Genomic DNA, 19,932 nt, shown 5'->3' on the forward strand with positions numbered 1-19,932 from the left:
AAAAACTGTCTCTCATGATATTTTATTAATGAAATAGAGGTGAAGATATATTACATCAATTTATGTGTCTGAAATTTCAGTGTTTTTGTTTTTAAATCAAACCATGAACCACTAAAAGTATTTTTTCTTCTCACTTCCTGGAGATGTATGATGAATAAAGAACCAGCTAGATGTAAAGCTATTTATGTATAGATAGCCCTAAATTTGATACTCATTAAAAAAATAGTGACTTGGCTGTCAAAAAGAAACTTTATTTCTGAGACTTGATAGTACTCATTCAGAAACACCATAGATTAGTGAATAAATCATAAAAGGAGGAAAATGACCAACCATTAAAGTCTATCAACTCCGTAAGTCTTTAATGATTAATGACCTCGAAATCCTAATTAATGAAGTAATAATAAATGTATGAGAATTATATTAATTGTGATTAAACTATAATTTTCTACTAATAATATAAAGTCTTTTTAAGATGGATGTTACTGAGTGGAAAGATAGCAGCTTAGCAGTTAAAGTCAGTTGTTCTTCAAGAGGACCTGGGTTTAGTTCTTAGCACCCTCATGGCAGCTCACACTAACTGCCTGTAACTCCAGTCTCAGGGGATCAAATGCCTTCTTTTGGCCCCTGCAAGCACTGGGCACCCAGACACTGTGCACAACAATAGATGGAGGAAAATACCCATACATGAACAAACAAACCAACAAAAAACCACTGGGGTATTAGTAGCAAGAACCAAGAGTTTAAGATAAATCTTAAACGTAATTCTTTTGGAATAGAAACTATTCAATCACCCTGGGAACACCTCCTTATAAACAGAAATGGGGACTAATAACTGTTTACATTACGTTGCTGATATATAGTAAATATCTTAATAGATAACTAATATGGGTCCGTGAGCACTACTTTCTTACCCTGCTTCTTCAGATATCGTCAGAAAATTCAACATTTAGAAAAAAGTTAGTATGACTTAGAGAATACATAAAACACTTTTAGGTTCAAGGGTATACTTTTTCCTTTATACATATGTGAAGTAGCCAGTGACTTACATAAATCTATGCTTATTTTATTGCTTTTATTTTTTTAAATGTATCTACCTACTCATCTGTGTATCTTTTTTTATTTGCCAAATTTCTGTTTTTTTCTTTTTCAACTGTCTTCTTAGCACAACTTCAAAGGTAAATATATCCTATCATTTATCTACTTTGTGTGAATTTTTGTGTGAATTTACTTAAGCAGCAACAGACTCTTAAAAAGAGAATGACAGCTGACAGTTAATATCACCAGGAACTCATGACAGCCAGCTTCAGATCAACTACAGGCTGCTCAGGAGTTTGAGGTTTCCCTGATAGGCCTAACTCCTGTCTCCTGGGTTGCTTTGAAACTTGCTTGCTTTTATCAAAGTCTCATCAATGTTTTCATAGGAAACAATTTTTTCCTAATTTTTGGGAGGGAAAGCTAAAGAGTTAATAAGACGAACACACAAAACCAAAGAAAAAAGCAATCTTCAGTTGCTGTTACTAACCTCACAACCACTCACTTTAGTGATCCTTTTTTTCCTTCATGCAATAGAATAATCCTTACAATGCAAACCAAATCTCTGCTACGTGTTCTGTTGATCCTTACAAACCTACTAGCTATCCACTTTTTACATAAATATAGTCTTTACACCCCGAATCAAACATGTTGCCTCTGCAATGCTAGATGCCCTTTTGTACACTGCATTTTAAATCTATATCTCTCTATATCCCTCACGCATAAAACAGTTGCGGGATATGACTTTTAAAGCTGTGGTTACAAGTTATTTTAAAACTAAATAATGCTGACTTTACAAAGCAAACCAATGTGTGATTATCTTTGTCTCACAACTCAAATGAAAGTGCTTTCGAATATCACCAGTCTCTGACATCATCTTGTTCTCACTGTCTAATGCTGCAATCTAACTGTGTCAGTGATATCTCATCAACTAGATCTCCCTTTTATGTTTGACAGTGCCTTAGTGTGAACCATTTACTCTTTCCTAAGACACTTACCTTTTTGAGTCTGACTCCTACCTAGATCTTTTTCTTCTACACAAAGATCTAATGATGAGAGTTCTTCAAGAATTCAGTGGTAAACTCCTGTTTACACTACTCGGCCACATTAACTATTTTCTACAAAAGAATTAAAACACTAAGAACTCCAAAGATTCGCCGGGTGTGGGTGCACACACCTTTAATCCCAGCACTTGGGAGGCAGAGACAGGCAGATTTCTGAGTTCGAGGCCAGCCTGGTCTACAGAGTGAGTTCCAGGACAGCCAGGGCTACACAGAGAAACCTTGTCTTGCAAAACCAACCAACCTCCCCCCCCCCCACCCAAAAAAACTCTCCATAACATTCTTAAGTTTGAGTTCAACTCTATGCAGTAGCCTATGAAGAACTGGCAGAGGCCTATTTGAGAAAGGTTTCTACCTCTACACTAAGAAAGTATTTCTTCTGAACCTCAAAGTGCTGTTCAAAAACTCCAGTAAGATGTTTTCAGGGTACAAACTGGCATGCTTAAGCATAAAAGTAAACAGATCTTTCTCCTACACTCTGCATTCTTTCACATTTTTTTTCTACATTTTAGCCATGTGTTGCAAATTTCTTAGACTGCAAACTCTGGAAACAAGAACCTTACAGTTCATCTTATCATAGTGCTTCAAAAATGCTACCCGGTAAACAAACTGCAATCATAATTTCATACTGAACAATGTTAATCTATGGTGTTAGCCATAAATGGTGCACGTACGGAACATTTAAATATTTTCTCAAACACGGTAAGGTAAATGCTGTTGAAAATGTTACGTTCAACAATTAAAAATGAACGAGGAAAAAGGAATTCTTACAGAATCAAGGGTGAAGGAGAAAATTAAAAACAAACAAGCAAAACAAAACAAAACACTGCCCCCACACAAACAGTTTTGAAATAATCAGAGGTGTCTGGATATAGTCCTACTCAGGGAATAATTAAAATCTTGTTAACAGAACTTAAAATCTATTACTTCTAGCTGCTTATTGCATGACACTATTCATAATGTCAAAAAGCCAAGTATACAATAGAATCAATTCTTTCAAATGTGTGTAATCTAGTTAGAAAAGAATAAATGTAAAGAAATGTAAATAAATGACAAAGGGATGCACTGTTCTCTATCAAATTAGAAAAAAATTTAACTTCTGTTTTACATAGATGAATGTGCATGCAAATTAATTATATTATTAATATATACCTGCAAATTAATTATATTATTATTAGTTAATAATATGAAGGCAATCCAACAGGTTTATACATCAGGAATGATCAAAAAAAGAAAGATACTTCTAGAAGCATACACTGGATAAATTAAAGATAATATCAAATGTAACCAACTGAATACAACATTCTTTGAAAGACTAAAATTTCTTACCATTAGGACAGTCTTTGAGGAGTCACCAGGGTATCTGAGACTGAATATTCCCAAAGCCCCCAGAAAGCAAAAGAAAGCAAAAGTGGCGAGATTTCGAACATCTAGAAATGATTCTATCAGTGGTATTGTCCCCATGGTCCAATCACAGCAGAGCTCGGAAGGATTCAGCAGAAGCCAGGCATTCACAGGAAGGAGGTAGTTAAAAGTCAGCTGTCGTGTGGGGGTTGGGCTTACAGCAGCTGGATTATCAAACCTGCATAAACAAGGACAAATAAGATATTTAAACAAAACTTGTTTTCTCTTTGTTTCAGTTGGCTGAAACCACAACACTCTAAGAAGCTAGCACTCTACTCCTGAGCTACATCTTAGCCATTCTTTATTTTGAGACAAGGTTATTGCTTATGTAATTGATGCTAACTTTGACCATATGTTCCTCCTGTCTTAGTTTTTCAAGTATGGCAATTATATATGTATGCACTATGTAAATAGCAACCACCAGCTCTAATTTCAAATGTTGTTGGCTTTATTTATTTGTTTTAATTAATGGTGAGGGGGACGGGGAGTGACACATGGAGAGGGCAGAGGACAGCTTGTGGGACTTAGTTCTCTCTCCATCATGTGGGTCCCGCATAACTGACCTCTGGTTCTAAGTTTTGGTAGAAAGTGACTCCCCACTGAGCAAGCAGTACCAGATCCCATCTTTTGAATACAAATCTTACATGTTAAAATATATCAGTAAAACATAAAATTACTTTATGTGAAACACAAGAATAAATACTGCTTTGGTAGAGACCTAAGTTCGGTTCTAAGCACCTACACTGGGCAGCTTGCCACTGCCTATAACTTCAACTCCAGGGTATCTAGCATGTTCTTCTGGTCTCTATTCTTACCTGTACACACGTGGCACACACATACAAAATATAAAAATAAATAATAAAAAAATATTACTATAGGTGCCTTAGAATCATGCTATCAATTCAAAATCTAAATCACACTGCCTAACCTAAATGAAATGTCTCAGAGAGAGCAACGGTATCCATGGAGAAATGCTTGAAGAGAAATTAGATCGGCTCTTTTCAGTAATTATTAGAATGATCCAGTTCGGCCTAGAGAAGAACTTTCATTAAATCATGACCTTCACATGAATAGTCGTAAAGAAATTATATGAGATTCAGATTCATTTGTTGTATGGAAGCTTCAAGAATATCTAGCCATGTTGTTCTATATGAGTGAAAATTTAGAGCTAAATACGAATAAAAATTATGGTTCCCAGGGAAACTTTGTCTTTGTTCTTTCACTACAGACAACACTACAGCATTTAGAGATTTTTGTCCTGCTTTGAAATGAAACTGAAAATAATGTTTCCAGTACAAAGTACTTAGCAGTGAGCCACTCAGCATGCTGTGTTCTCATTTTTCTCCTAGTAAATACTAACATGTTCGTATCTAGTTTTCTCAAAATCATGATATACTGAATATAAGTGTAGTTATTACAGTCTCCCTTTTGTAAATTAAGTAAAATATTTAAAAAATAAGTTTATTACAAAGGACTTTGTTTACATATTTGGTGTTTTATCCAAAACTAAATTTAAATGAGTACATTTACATATAGTCCTTAGGAACCCAGTTGTCTTAAAATGAGGAAACGAATTACGCATCAAACTCCATCCTGTTTGACTTGACTTACTCTGAAAAGTATCAAATGGTGAAGAAGCAGTATCATTTAGAACTTGTATAGTTGGCTATATATAGAGAGAAATATGGCTTAAGAGTCAGAGCTTGAACTGTAAAAAAAAGTGGAACTGAACTTTCTATTTAGAAGAAACACTGCTCACTTTTTAAGATTAATAGCTTAATTATTATACTTGATTTAAAGAGCCAATGTTTAAACAAACCAAATCACATTAAAATCAATTTCTCGGGGCAGTACTATAACATTTAATTTATATATGAACATTTAAAAAAATTTTATTTAAAAATATTTATTATACACACTCTAATAACACATGTCCACATAATTTTTCAGAATGATTGATAAGCAGAACAAAATTATTGAAGCTAAGAGTAAGGAAAATATAACTCACTCTATTTCTAATGCCCACATGAGTTTAGTTGAGCGCAGACAGAATCATGTAAAAGATAAGCTGAAATTATTTCTTAAATTTAAAAAAAATTGCTAAGAATAACTAATTACAGGAAAATACTTCAAATGTTTTGGCTTAGATAATAATCTGATTTTTTTCTAATCCATGTCTTTAATACATTATGGCTATGAATAAATTTTTTCCAGTTAGTACTTGTAACATACTATCATGGACAACAAAATCACTATGTTGGTGTTTTTTCCCCCTCAATTATTTCATGTAACACCAGTTACTTAAATTTTATAGGAGACTATTTTAAATTTCATTTAATAATTTAACAGTGATAAAGTAGGAAAGAGTTAATGCTACAGTAGGCAACCATGGAATGCAGATATTAAGTTCTTAAGACAGTCACACTAGATGGGCACTACATTCAGTGCCTCAGTGTCCTTTACAAGAAGACAAAGAGACACACAGGCAAGGCTATGGAAGGATGGGGCAAGCTTAATTGAGGAAGCTACCAGTTAAGAAATGGCAAAGAGTGCTAGCAGCTAGCAGAAGCTAGAAGGGCGTGTTCTTTCAGGCCATCTAGTGTGTAGTCAGCTGCTATAGCTCTTACAGGGAAACTAATAGTCAGGAGAGAACATCTTGAAAAAACAAAACAAAACAAAACAAAACAAGAGATAAAAATCTACTAACAACAACAAAAAAAATGTGTGGGGTTGCTATGAACCCGTAGGGGCCATTCCCACTCAAACCAGCAGAGGTCTCTGTGTTAACTGCCATCTATTTCGAGGAGAATTTCTGATTAAAGCTGAGAGAATCCCATTCTTTTAGCCATTCTAAACATTTATCATTTTTATATGAATTTTAGAATCAACTTGTCCATGTCTCAAAAACAGCTCTTAGGATTCTGACTGGGACAATGTTCAATCTGTGGCTAATTTACATAGAAGTATCATTCTACGACTTCTTTATTTCCCTCATTAATGATTCCTAAGTTGTCAGCATAGAAATACTACACATATTTCATTAAATTGATTCTAGGTATTCTGTACTTTCATACATAGAACTGACTTTCTTTTTGCCCCTCTATTCATTTATTTGTTCACTTTATAGGCTGATCGAAGCACTCCTTCCTCTCTTCCCGGTCTATCCTTACATCCCTTTCCCTCCATGTCCCCCTTTCCTTCCAGTTCGTTTTGCCTCATGATTGCAGGTGAGATGTGACCTCTCATAGACTACTCCAGCATCATGCCTAGCTGCCTGCTACCATACTCCCCACAACGACAGTCCAGGACTCACCTTCTGAAACTGTAAGCTTCCATTAGATGCTTTCCCTTACGTTTCTGTAGTGGTTTGAATGAGAAGGGCCACCATGGGCTCATATATTTGAATGCTTAGTCATGGGGATTGGAACTGTTTGGAGAAGGCTAGGAGGTGTGGTCTTATTGGAGAAAGTGTGTTGCTGGGGATAGCTTGGAAACGTCCAAAGTCCATGCCAGGCCCAGTGTTTTTCTCTCTGTCTGTGGCCTGCAGCTAGTGCTCCAGCACCATGGCTGTCTGCTTCCTGTCATGACGCTTATGGACTAATCCCACAAAACAGTAAGTAAACCAATTAAATGCTTTCTTGAAAAAAAACAAAAGTGTCTGAAGGATAGTTAACTTGACAGTTGGCTAGAAAAGTTCAGTTTAGTTTCATGGTAGAGTAGCCAGAAAGGTTTTGTGAAACAAAATAATTCCTAGGCTAAGGCTTACTGTGGTTCTACAAATAAAATTTAAAAGCAAAAATTAAAAAAATAAGACAACTTTTAATAACAGAAACACACCTAGAGCAAACTCAGAAGTATTTATGGGAATACATGCTTTGCATCCATTCAAAATTACCAAGTGTATGAGGAGTGCATGTAACTCCTATGGAGAAGAAAGTTTACACAACACTAACTAACCAAAAGGAATCATGACAGAGTGTGCAACCAGAGAGCATAAAGCACCACAGAACATGGAGACATATGAACACACAAGAAAAGCATGTCTGAGTGCACACCGTGCAGAAGAGCATATCAACAAAACAAATATATCATTTCTTAAAATTCTGAGACAGCCTATAGAAGCAGTGCATGCTGGATGACAGGGAAATCAACTTTAAGGAACAACTGAGATAATGTTCTCTGTTGAAAATTTATTTTTCAAAAACAGAAGTAATATGAAGGTATTTTTAGAGATAAAAGTTACAGGAATTTATTGCTGATTGACCAGGGCATGTCAAAATCCTTCAAGGAGAAGTAGTAATGGCAAGATATGGAAATGTTGATAACAAGGAAACATCAACAACAACAAAAAACCCACTGAAACTAATACTATAATTTAACATAAAAATTTTGTCTTATATTTTCCCAAAGATAAATGTTCCAAGCCAAAATGTATATCCAAGGAAGTCGTATGCAACTTGCACAGAAGGTGGCTCTTTAGAAGTCAGACACAGAGCATAGATAAGACAAAGAGAAAAATCACAACATTGTATATTAATATCACATACATCAATAATTATATTAAAAGTGAATGGATAAAACACCCAATTCAGAAGATCTGAAAAGACAAGGAAGAAACCCAGTTATGTAAACTCTGTAAGAAACCCTTCATAGTCAGGCAGAGAGATGGGTAAAAATAAAATGCAAGAGAACAGATACATTATGCCACACTAAAAAGATAGCTGGACAGACTACATTTAGAGAAAACATTCAACTTCTGAAAAGAGAATTACTAGGAATTAAAGAAAAGCCCATTTCATAGTGATGATAAGGGGATAAATTCATCAATATGACAACAATCTTAAATGTTTATAACAGAGTTTTAAAAATACATGTATTTAAATTACCCGATATGCAAGGAGAAATATACAAATTTACAAGTCTAGTGAGAGGCTTAAAGATGTTTCTCTTCAATATTATTTGATAAAGCAGTTACAAATCCCTCAAATTATGAAGGCAACACTCACATAATCTTTGCTGTGGGGGTTTCACACAAAACTGTAAACATGCATGCCAGAATATTCCATATATTTATAAATAGTACATAGCTTTTAAAGTGTATTGATATCTCAGTAAAGCTGTTGAAAAATTAAGTATGAGCTGAAGACATTTTGGAACACGGATGATGACTGACAATCAAGAACTTCATACCTTGTAAACACTGGAAGTTGTGACTGAATAACTTGGACTCTGATCACAACGAGTAGTAACGTACTGAACATCAGGACAATGAGCTTTATTAGTGTCTGCAGCATAGATAACGGAATGCTGCCCTTCCCGCGGAGAAACTGCCCAGCAACGGTGCATAACAACGGCAAGGTGTACTAAGAGAGAAAACGCTCTGAGTAACAAACACCAGGACACATTTTCAGTAACGCAGCAATTCTAAACATGCAATTAAAACAAAGACTAACTTAAAAATAAGGTAGAACAATTTGTAGACTTGATAAATAATACCAATTTTGATCTTTGGCAAACACTGAGCTGAACTATAATGGTATCACTGGAATATTCACAAGTTGTCTAAAAATTTTAGTTCTTAAAACATGAAGTTATCATGACATTTTAATTATTTTTAGGTGGATAAATGGATAAAATACACTTGTTTCTTATAAACTGTGCTTTCATCATAGTAAGCAAAGTTTTTATATGTAATGACATTTGTAGAAAATAAGGGTAATAAAATCTGACTTAGCTACAACAAAGAGAAAATGGAAATTTTCATCTTTCCTTACCCCTTGGGCCACAAATACTTCATATACACAACAAATTCCGACAACCGTTATTCCTTGTTCCTTACACAATGTTGCAACAGCCACTAAAAACACGGTTAATACAATCGGGGTCCACACTACAATTTAAGAATAGAAAATAAGAGATCTATGCAAATTGTTATAATGTGAAGAAAAGTATATTTTAAATTTCTCCTAAAGCTATCAATATTTTTTCTATTTGACCAATACTTCATATTTTATGATACATTTACATTTAAATTATATACCTTTAATATTATAGTGTCAAAATAAGATATTAAGATGCATAATTTAAGCTACAGAGTTTTGTGGAGATGAAAATTATATACGCTTATTCTAACTTTTATAATAAAGGTTAAATTGGGATAAATTAACAGGGCTGACTAGTGACTAATCAACCCAGAAATGAGGAGTGATATCTGAAATTTCACAGGTATTAGGAAGGATAGAGAAGGGAACCCTTTCAGGGCTGGTGCTAGGCACATAAAGAAAATGATATTCAAGTTCCTTAAAATTAGTAGCAGGATTAGCATTTTAACTTGGCGGTTCTACTCCTGCCTTGCAGGAGATGAAAATCAGTCTGTCCAGGAGACAGGACATTCTCTTGTTACTATATTATTATTCATAAAAGTAAGCGAATTGCATTAATGTAGTATCATCTCATGAGGGTATCAAGAAATGTTTATATACAGAAACACTAATTAACATACACAAATTAAATTTTATAATTTGCAAGAACAGAGATGAAATTGGAGGCAAGTATTACATCTTAGTCATACAAGAAAATCTAAAAGAGTTGATCTCATGGAAGTTGTGCATATAGTGGTAGTTACAAGAATCTGGGAACGACAGGAGGAAAGAGAAGCATGGGGCAGTTGGCTGATTAGGTACTAAGTTACGACTAGACAGCAGTAAGCAGTTCTGATGTGGCATTGTGCATTGTCCAGAAGGGTAATTATTAATAATAATGTATACTATGTTTCAAAAACAGATACGGAACTTTGAAAATTTTTCTATGAAGAAGGTACATTTGAGAACAGATATTTTTAATTTTATTACATTATGCATACATGCATTGCTATATCCTACTGGACTCTATAAATATGTATTCTTTTTAATGTTGTTAATGTATTTTTCTTGAGATAGGGCTCATGTAGCCAGGTTGGCTTCCAACTCACTCCACTATTTTTACTGAGAATAACCTTAAACTTCTGATTCTGCCCCTCGCCCCCCAAGTGCTGGGATTGCAGGTGTGTGCCCTCATATTTAGTTCTAGGCAGTGCAGGGCACAGAACCCAGGGACCAGTAAATATGAACTCTGTCAACTAAGCTACATCTCTAGTTCCCATAAGTTCAATTAGAGATACCTTCACCTTCACAATGCCTCCGTATTCAACGTTGAGATGCTACCACCAAAAGAAAGAGGGGATAAACCTGGGAGTTTAATATTGACCAAATATAGGTTAAGACTATATAGAAAGCCTTTTTTTCTGACCACTATGCCCTCACTCTTAGGGGAAAAACAGTGCAGCAATATATAAAATATATTTTAGAGGAAGCTATACGGCAGGAGCTCATAAATATCTACCTGTGATGACAAATAATAAAAGTGAAACCCTAGCAGGCTTCAAAGTTTACTTAAATAGACTCATGAGCTGCTAGCTATTATTTATCAAAGACAACCATGCTGTGGTGCCTTTGCTACTATGCTAAAATGGAAAAAGACTACAGATTTCTCGGGAGCTTGTGGCCTAGCACATAGCAGTGAGCAATTCTCAGGATGGAAAGTGAGGAACACTACTGGAGGTTGTTCTCTGATAGTCTTAAGTGCAGACCTACACTCCAAAACACACACACACACACTCCAACATCACACATATACACACACACACACATGCACGCAATAGAAGTGTAATTCTCAGGGTGGAAAGTGAGGAACACTACTGGAGGTTGTTCTCTGATAGTCTAAAGTGTGGACCTACACTCCAACACACACACACACACACACACACACACACACACACACACACACACACACACAGAGGCACGCAATAGAAGTGTCCGTACTTGCATTTTTGGTTTATAGGAGATAATATAAAACTCAGAGTTACTCTGAAACTGACATTTTAGGGTTATTTGATCATTTAAATGTGATTACAGAGAACACAACCTACTGGGTAATGACAAAAATATAAATTACATAAAATTTTTAAGACTACTGGCAATGTTACAGGTCAATTACATACGGCAGAACAATAAAGGCAAATTCCAAATGTTATCTTAATTAAGAAGCACTTAAAATAAATAGAGTTATTTGATCAAGTTCCATAACTATAATAAGAGACGGTGGGTAGATATGTACCTATGGAATTATCTGGTCCTTTTGACTTAGTATATGAGAGAAAGGCAGCTAGGAAAAACACAGATGATAAGAGTTCGGCTCTTCCTACAACACCTGTGACCTGGAAAGAGAAAGACAGGACATTCATTTTAATGCAGTGTCTTGAAAACCTACTAAGTATAGTAATAGGAAGGGAGTACCTTCACAGAAGTGGGGAAAGGAGGGAGGGTACAGGGGGTTTCCAGAGGAGAAACCGGGAAAGGGGATAACATTGAAATGTAAATAAAGAAAATATCTGGGGGTTAGAAAGATGGCCCTGGCAGTGAAGAGCAGTGACTACTCTTCCGAAGGTCCTGAGTTCAAATCCCAGCAACCACATGATGGCTCACAACTATCCATAATTAGATCTGACACCCTCTTCTGGTGTGTCTGAAGACAGCAACAGTGTATTCACATATAATAATAAATAAATTTAAAAAAAATTTTTAAAATCCAATAAAATAAAATGAAATAAAATTAAATGAAATATTTAACCATTGCAATCTTGGACCAAAAACATAAGCTTCCTTTGTGTTAATAAAGTAAAATCAATCAATCAATTTTTACCTTAAAATTTTTAAGAAAAAAGAAAATGCAAATAAATTGTTTCCAAAACAGAAACAAGTTGGAAACTGAAAGACAGATGAGGAGGCCACAGCTGACCTCCACTAAAAACGCATCCTTTCCTTGGAAACAGCTCACTATAATTATCTGAAATAGTAAGACAAATTTTATCTTACTGATTTATGAATAAATGGTGTATGCTTGTGCATAAATCTAAATCTAAAACCTATATCTCTAAAGGATAGATTTCTGGTGTTTGTTGTTGTTGTTATTGTTGTTTTTTTAAAGGATATGAGCGCCCTCATGTGGTGGGCCTAGGTATCATTTATTTTAACTTTGCAAAAGATTAGGTTTTGTGTATTGTTTAACATCTTTCATATTATCATAAAATCTTATATAGTTAAAATACAGCATGTTCTTTAAAAATTTAAGTATCCCTGCATTATTTTCTTAAAATGAGTGGTTTTTTTGAAACTTGAAGCCATAAATTTGCTAATCTGCAAACCAAAGAAGAAATTTCAAAAGCTTTTAATTAGAAGAACACAGAATTCCAAAAGCTTGCCTTTTAAAGCAATGGAATGCAATGTCCAAGTTAAAGCAATTTATCTCTTTTAGATATGAATGGCAAAGCTGGGCTGGGCACCACATAGTTCCAGCATGGCCAGAGAGATAAAATCATCTACAAACTCAAACACTGTTTTGTTTAGGAAGAAGAGCTTACAAGAAAGCAATGAAAGAAAGTATTCTTACTTCTTCCCTGGAGAGGCATCTTAGTGTGTCAATGTATCTAAGAAAAATTAGTTTGTACATATCATAGGAACAACTACATTCATTTGAATTTTTCATTAATAACATAAAAATAATATATCTACCTATATATACAAACAAATGTGTGTATATACATGCAATCTATATATGATTTCTCCCTGTGTATGCTTGTCAGCATATGTGTGCGCAGGAGTGTGTGTGTGGTTGGTTGGAAGTTTCCTTCCATTGCTCTCCACTTTCCTTCTTTTTTAAAGATTTATTTTTATTTTATATATACAAGTGCTCACATGTATTAAGTGTGCATGCCTAGTGCTTGAAGAGGCCAAAGCAGGGTGCTACATCTTCTGGAACTGGATTTCTGAATGTTTAAGCTACCATGTGGCTAAGAACTAAACCTGGGTCTTCTGCAAAAGCAACAACTGCCCTTAAACACTGGACCATCTTTCCAGTCCATTTACATTGCTTTTTGAAGAAAAGTCCTCTCCATAAACCCCAAACTTAGGCATCGTCTAGATCAGGCCAGGGATCCTCGTGACTCTACCTCACACTGTGGATTCCATGCGTCAGGCTGTTCACATGGCTGTTAGGGATACAAGCTCAACTGTGCATGCTTGTGGTAATCACTTTACCTACACATACACTCTTGAACAACACTATGCTTCAAACATTAAATTTAAAATGTTTACATGCTAGGTAAGCTGGGCTTTGTGCATGGGAGAGTAAGACTGTACTGAACTAGGCATATTTCCTGCTTAAGATGTAAAAGTGCTTGTGCAGCCGTACTTACTGCCTCTGTATGGATTGGGTGCACTGCGAAGAGCAGAGCCGCAATCATGCTGCTCCTCTTATCCAGAAAGAGTCTGCAGACCTTAAGGAAGATCACGCTGACGACAGCGTGGAACACTGTGTTCAGGAGGTGGTAAGACATGGGTTTCAGCTCACTGAGGAGATAATTTAAGCGAAATGTCAACACCGTTAAGGGCCTGTATGACTTGTGGCTTCTCTCCTGAAAGGAAAAACAAACAACCACGGATTATTAAAATATCTTCCATCTTCTGGCTAGTCATCAGTTTATTAAGATAATGATCAAAGAGTTACACAAATAACACATTGTGTTCACTCATCCCCAGAAGGACTGAGGCATGAAAAGCCTCTAGACTGGGTGTATGGGGACATTTACGACATGCTTCTCACTCATAGATGATGGCTGAGATTCAGACTGTGGAGTAGTACACATTACGTCTCAAAGCATTTTACTCCAAAGTGACCTGACAGGCAGTGCAGATAAATACCTCAAGGAATCATTCGGTCTTATAGCCAGGGGAATATTTCACCATCTAAAAGTTGTAGTTTATTTCACATAGCTAATGAAGGACAGATCTAACATCAGAGTCCAGTGTATACAGTTCCCAGAGACAAGGGTTTAACCTTAAGTAAGTTAACACTGACCTTCAAAATGATTCTAAGTGAACACTTTCTTACTGGAGAGGAATAGGCAGTATGTACTCAACTTTAATCTACTTATATTGAGTTTACCATGCTTCAATGGTTAAATTAAGACAATTCTGTTGCCTGACTCAAAGCAAAGAAAAATGGCAGAGACTTTTGTTAACACCTGTTGGCCTCCCTACACATACATATTTTATCCTTACACAAAGATATTATTTTTAAAAAGTTAAGTCACGGCACATGCCCAATGAAATGAATCCTGCTTTTAAGATAAGGGAGTTACAGGACACAGACATATTCACAGCTGCATTTGTTTTTAGTAGGAAAGTAATTATTTTTTTTTAAACACCTGAAAAATAAAATCTGGAAACTGATTTTTTTTTAAAGCCCTCAATATTTGTATTCCCTATAGTGAATGGTCAAGAATCTTCTTGAGGTTTGTGTTGGATATCAGGGAGATAGCAGAATTTAATAGCTAACTAGTTAGTTATTTATTAAATATCTATCTAATATACTGATTTAAGTGATACCTGTGATTTCAGTTTTATATAAAATTGTCATTATTTACCTCAGACATAGGAGTTCCCCAGAAGTCATTCTGAAATAAAGTTTTTAAAGGTGTAGATGGATGCAGGTCTTTATTATCCAGTATTGCTGAAACATCATCAAAAACAAACCCACAGAACAGGCTGTTCCAGTAGCAGGCAGCAACCACACTGACTATTAAAGTCACTTCTTTGAAGTTAATATCAGCCATCTTCCCTTCAAGCATCGATCACCCTCAAACTGAAAAAACATGCAAGATAAAAATGAAATAACCAACATTTTCCTCCAAATAATTACAACGTTAGTGTTACAATGCATTTAGAATAAAGACCATACATTAACACTCCCAGAGAAATTAAATGCCACACGCTTTTACAGGAGAATTCACCAATTAACTCCATATTTCTAAGGCAAATATTTCTTTTATACCACTTAATCTTTGTCCCTCTGTCTCTAGCTAACTGAACAGTGTAAGTCCCATCGGCTGTCACCGGTTAGGCTCACTGGGAAGCAGACACACAGTACATTTCATGGGAGAACCTCTCAACTGAGTATGAGATTTCCAAGACTAATAGAACTTTTATTTCAGTATTTTATATATTTAAAAATCAACTTAAGCCAGACTTTCTGTAGTTTTGTTTAGTTTTGTTGAAAGCTTTGTAGTCAAGAGCACCAAGATTAGGTGTATTACCTAATCCTAATATCTCTTACTATCAAATTTATTCCCTTGAAAAACCAATTTGTCTCTTTGTTTATATGAGTTTGTGACCTGGATTGAAATCATTTCTTTGGCCCACTGCACTGAAAGCTTTTAGCTTAGAATTTAAGTGTCATAAATGACAATCCTTCTCGGAGTAAGAATATAACATGGGAGGCAGAGGCACTGCTTTAGAAAATACTGAGCTAGGGAATCGTGCAGTGAAGAAAGAACTCTACTAACTGGAAAAGACAGAAAAGGAAAATCAGATACACAACAAAGCGAAAATTATTTAAAACAAAACTTAAACCAAATCGGCCATTATCTGTTCTGGGTAGTGTCACTAGGTCACAGTTATTATATTAGCACTTGTAAAATGCATATTACTAAATAGTTCCTAACGACTGTTACTATCCACATACCAAATCTTTGTCTATGATGTTTAGACAGCAAGTGACTTTAAAAGTGTGACGGTTTTACCAGAGGAATCACCTGGGCAGGTCCAACACAACAGCAAAGCCCTTAAGAGTGAAAGAGATAAGCAGACAAACCAAAGGCCTGACGGAAGATTTCTCTATAAGCCCAAAGTGACAGCAGCCCTTGCTGGTCACTTGGAAAAGGCAAATAAGTAAATTGAATTTAGAATCTTTCTCAGCACATCTAAAACAACTACTGACACTGTGGTTGTATACAGATAGAATCATTTTGCGGAATCATTTTGCACTTTTGATTCAAATTGGTAAGAAGTAAGTTTAGCTGAGTCAGCTACGTCTGTGGCACTTTGTTAAAGTCCTGATAGGCACTAATGTATCATTCAGTTTTGAGATCTGAGTTTATCTGCAGGACTTCTGACTGTTTTCAGAAAGAAATGAGAAATAAAGTTATAGTTAGCAATAAAATAGCTCACACGGGTATAGATTTAAAACCCAATGTATAGCTCAAAGGATATACTTAAACTATATATATATGTGATACATAACATGTGAAAGCATGAACTTTCTTTGGTAACCATTAAATGCCATTCAGTTAAAGAGAACTTAAAATTCAGAACAACAAAGCACAGGGTCACAGCTGCACCCTCTTGGAAATAGTTTTCAAGTTAAAAATATTATTTAAAGCTTCATCTTGACTCAGGGAGCGACTTCCCACCTCTGAAGGTTATGGAGTTGTGTGATCCTGTTAACTCACACACCCCAAAAGCTGATGGTGTTGCTAATTAAAGGATGAATTCAACTAGCATTTTCTTCAGTTCTCGCCAAATTGGACAACAGAATATGAGGCATCTTTATTATGGGGTGGATATAAGTGCGTAAGTATAAGGAACTGCAAAGGCAACAGCAAACACTGGAAGCTTGCAAACCGAAAGGCTCAGTAAGTTAACCCGTGCGTCACTAGAAAGTGAGTTCTAGGCTGGAAGAGAAGCTGGAACATATTGTTCCTAGCACCCTCAGAACAGCAATCAGAACAGGGAGTCTCAAGATCTTAGGAAACAGGACTAGGAACAGAAACCCCTCTCCCCTCCGACTCCTAGTTAATGACTGGAATTTTCTTTTTGAGAATATAAAACCCAGGGTCACTTACATAGGCTACACAGCAATGGGCAACGATTAGTATTGTAAATGAGGGCTAGATAAGTTTGTCTACATTATTTGTGCTAAGACCTTCTAGCTCTCTTCTCTATTAAGGCAGATATTTTTCTCCAGTTTTACACCACTGGAAACGGGGAAGATTCTAAAGGTTTACAAAATTAAAACAGGCTTCACACTCCAAACGGGGGGTGGGGGGGACAGTCAACAGTGGTACATTTTAGAATAAACACCCAACAAAGCAAGGAGGAGCAGTGACTTAAATTTCTACGAGACAGTGAGCTCCAAAATAAAATTCTTCATCTAGAAAACCAAATTATGTGCATGGAAAAGCAGAAGTTTTAAAGTTCAATTTAAAGATGTTTATAACTAACAGCCAAATTAGGGCAATGCTAAATAGTGTATACTAGTAAACAAATAGGGAAATTGGAGAACTGAATCCAGCATGTGGTAGTCAAATTTCTATGAAAACACCTGAAGGGAAGAGGGCTTAGTTTAGCTTATGGCTTTAGAAGGTTGAGGGAATTCGTATCTGGAGTCACTGCTGTGACTGTGCCATGGGAGGACAGCTTGGCAATGTGGCATCAGGAAGAACGTTGCTAGGCTGAAGCCAGGGAAGACTAGAGAAGAGACTAAGGCTGGATACAGGGGCAAGTTATGGCCTTCACATGCCTGCTGCTGGAGACCCACAACCTACCAGGCCCCACCCAACAAGTTTTACTACCTCTTAAGAGTCCACTTAACTATGAACACATGGCTTATGTTAAACAATTCATGATCCAATTACTTCTGAAAAGCTGTTCTTCTGAACACTAAACTTGGGACCAAGTATTCAACACATGAAGCTTTGGGGAACTTGTCACATCAAAGTTACAATACAATGTAAAGCAGTGACAAAGGAAATACCCAGAATGACAACACAGCATGTCACAAAGTTTCTCAGCGATGACCCCAAGATGATATAATACCCAGTGCATGTAAACGGAAGAGTCTGGGTCATGTAAGCTGTACATGGACTCATGTGCATGCATGTGTGCGTGTGTGTGTGTGTGTGTGTGTGTGTGTGTGTGCGTGTCTTGCTTTCCTTTTTCCTGACTTACAAGCTGTAAGTCAGGAAAGCAATTCATGCATCCATTATGAGGTAGATTTAAAAAACAAGTGTTGCTGGGCATGGTGGCGCACGCCTTTAATCCCAGCACTTGGGAAGCAGAGGCAGGCGAATTTCTGAGTTCGAGGCCACGAGGCCAGCCTGGTCTACAGAGTGCGTTCCAGGGCTACACAGAGAAACCCTGTCTTGAAAAACCAAAAAAAAAAAAAAAAAAAACCAAAAAAAAACCCCCCCAAAACAAAACAAAACAAACAAACAAAAAAACCCAAGTGTTACATAAGGTTGGAAACCTTTCTCATTATAAAGTCTTAGGCTTCAGATCTGCTAAGACCATCTACTTATAAAGAAATGTGTTTTTTGATTAAAGGTTTTAAATAATTACACATTTAATTAATAGAAGATAATCTGACATATTGGAAATTGACATGCTAGTTTCATAATTATAACTTAGAATATCTGCGATAATGTGCAATATAAAATATTAAGTTCACTAATTTATATACAAATTATAGAAACCCTTGAGTTGCTAGTTCTGAGTTTAATTTACTAGCTTTATGGAAGTTAGTGAACTTGTCATACAATATATGACATTGCAATCAACAGAATACATTCTGAATAGTAGACCTCTAAGATTAAACAGCCTAATGTATTAGCTATTATAGTCTATGTAAATACATTCTAGAATGATCATACAATGACAATGGCTTAATGATACACCTTTACGAATAAATTCTCATCATTAAGTGACATGTAATTACACTGCAAATATTTGGCTTAAATTAGGCATCTCATTTAAATACTTATTAAAGATGAATACATCCAAATTATAAATATAGTTTTAAATGAAACCATTTAACCAAGGATTTTCTTTTTATGGGTGCTTTTTTATTAACTTTGTTGTCTTCCAGTTTCGTGTATATAACATTTTAATTGCTCAGACCTTCAGTCTCTCTCCCTTTCAGCCTTCTTAGCTCTTCCTCCTCCCTACAAATCCTGTTCACACATTTGTCCTTTTCTTTTAAAGAAGAACAAACATAGATTTATTCAGAACAAGTGGAAAAGAACTATGAAGATAGGGAAGGCTCCAAGGAAGAAATAACATGTAAAAAAATGTAATTAAAAATGTAAACTAAATTAAAAGTGATCTTTTATAATACACAAAGTAAGATTTTTAGGTTCTAAATGTTAAAGACTACAGAACACAAAGTGTTACTTTAGTAAAGTCAGATAGACCCATGGCATCTATCTAGTTAGGTATGATTATAAGAATTACTGTACTGCAAGAGGGGGAGGAAGGACTGAAGGAGCCAAGGGATCAGACACCACAAGAAATCCTACAGAATCAACTAACCTGGGCCCAGAGGGGTTCACAGAGCCTGAACTGTCAACCAGACAGCTGCATGAGAGGGACCTAAGCCCTCTGCACACATGCAACAGTTGTGCAGCTGGGTCTTCATGTGGGACTAACAGTGGGAGCAGGGACTGTCTCTGACTACACTGCCTGCCTTGGAATCCCTTTCCCCTAACTGGGCCGCCTTGTCTGCC

General features: G+C 35.9%; 1 protein-coding gene across 1 annotated transcript in view; it reads right to left on the bottom strand.

The window, feature by feature from the left end:
• Positions 1–19,932, bottom strand: part of Tmtc3 (transmembrane O-mannosyltransferase targeting cadherins 3) — a 43,084-nt gene that overhangs the window by 19,487 nt on the left and 3,665 nt on the right. The window contains exons 2-7 of the mRNA XM_021174046.3: positions 15,019–15,236; positions 13,789–14,007; positions 11,652–11,751; positions 9,272–9,387; positions 8,688–8,860; positions 3,423–3,675 (exon numbers count right to left, since the gene is read on the bottom strand). Of these exons, the coding sequence (XP_021029705.1) occupies positions 3,423–3,675; positions 8,688–8,860; positions 9,272–9,387; positions 11,652–11,751; positions 13,789–14,007; positions 15,019–15,222 (1,065 nt within the window). The 5' untranslated portion in view covers positions 15,223–15,236. The remainder of the gene's footprint in view (positions 1–3,422; positions 3,676–8,687; positions 8,861–9,271; positions 9,388–11,651; positions 11,752–13,788; positions 14,008–15,018; positions 15,237–19,932) is intronic.

This window comes from Mus caroli, unplaced genomic scaffold, assembly GCF_978045245.1.
Source record: "Mus caroli unplaced genomic scaffold, Mus_caroli_1 scaffold_9, whole genome shotgun sequence".
Lineage (NCBI taxonomy): Eukaryota > Metazoa > Chordata > Mammalia > Rodentia > Muridae > Mus > Mus caroli.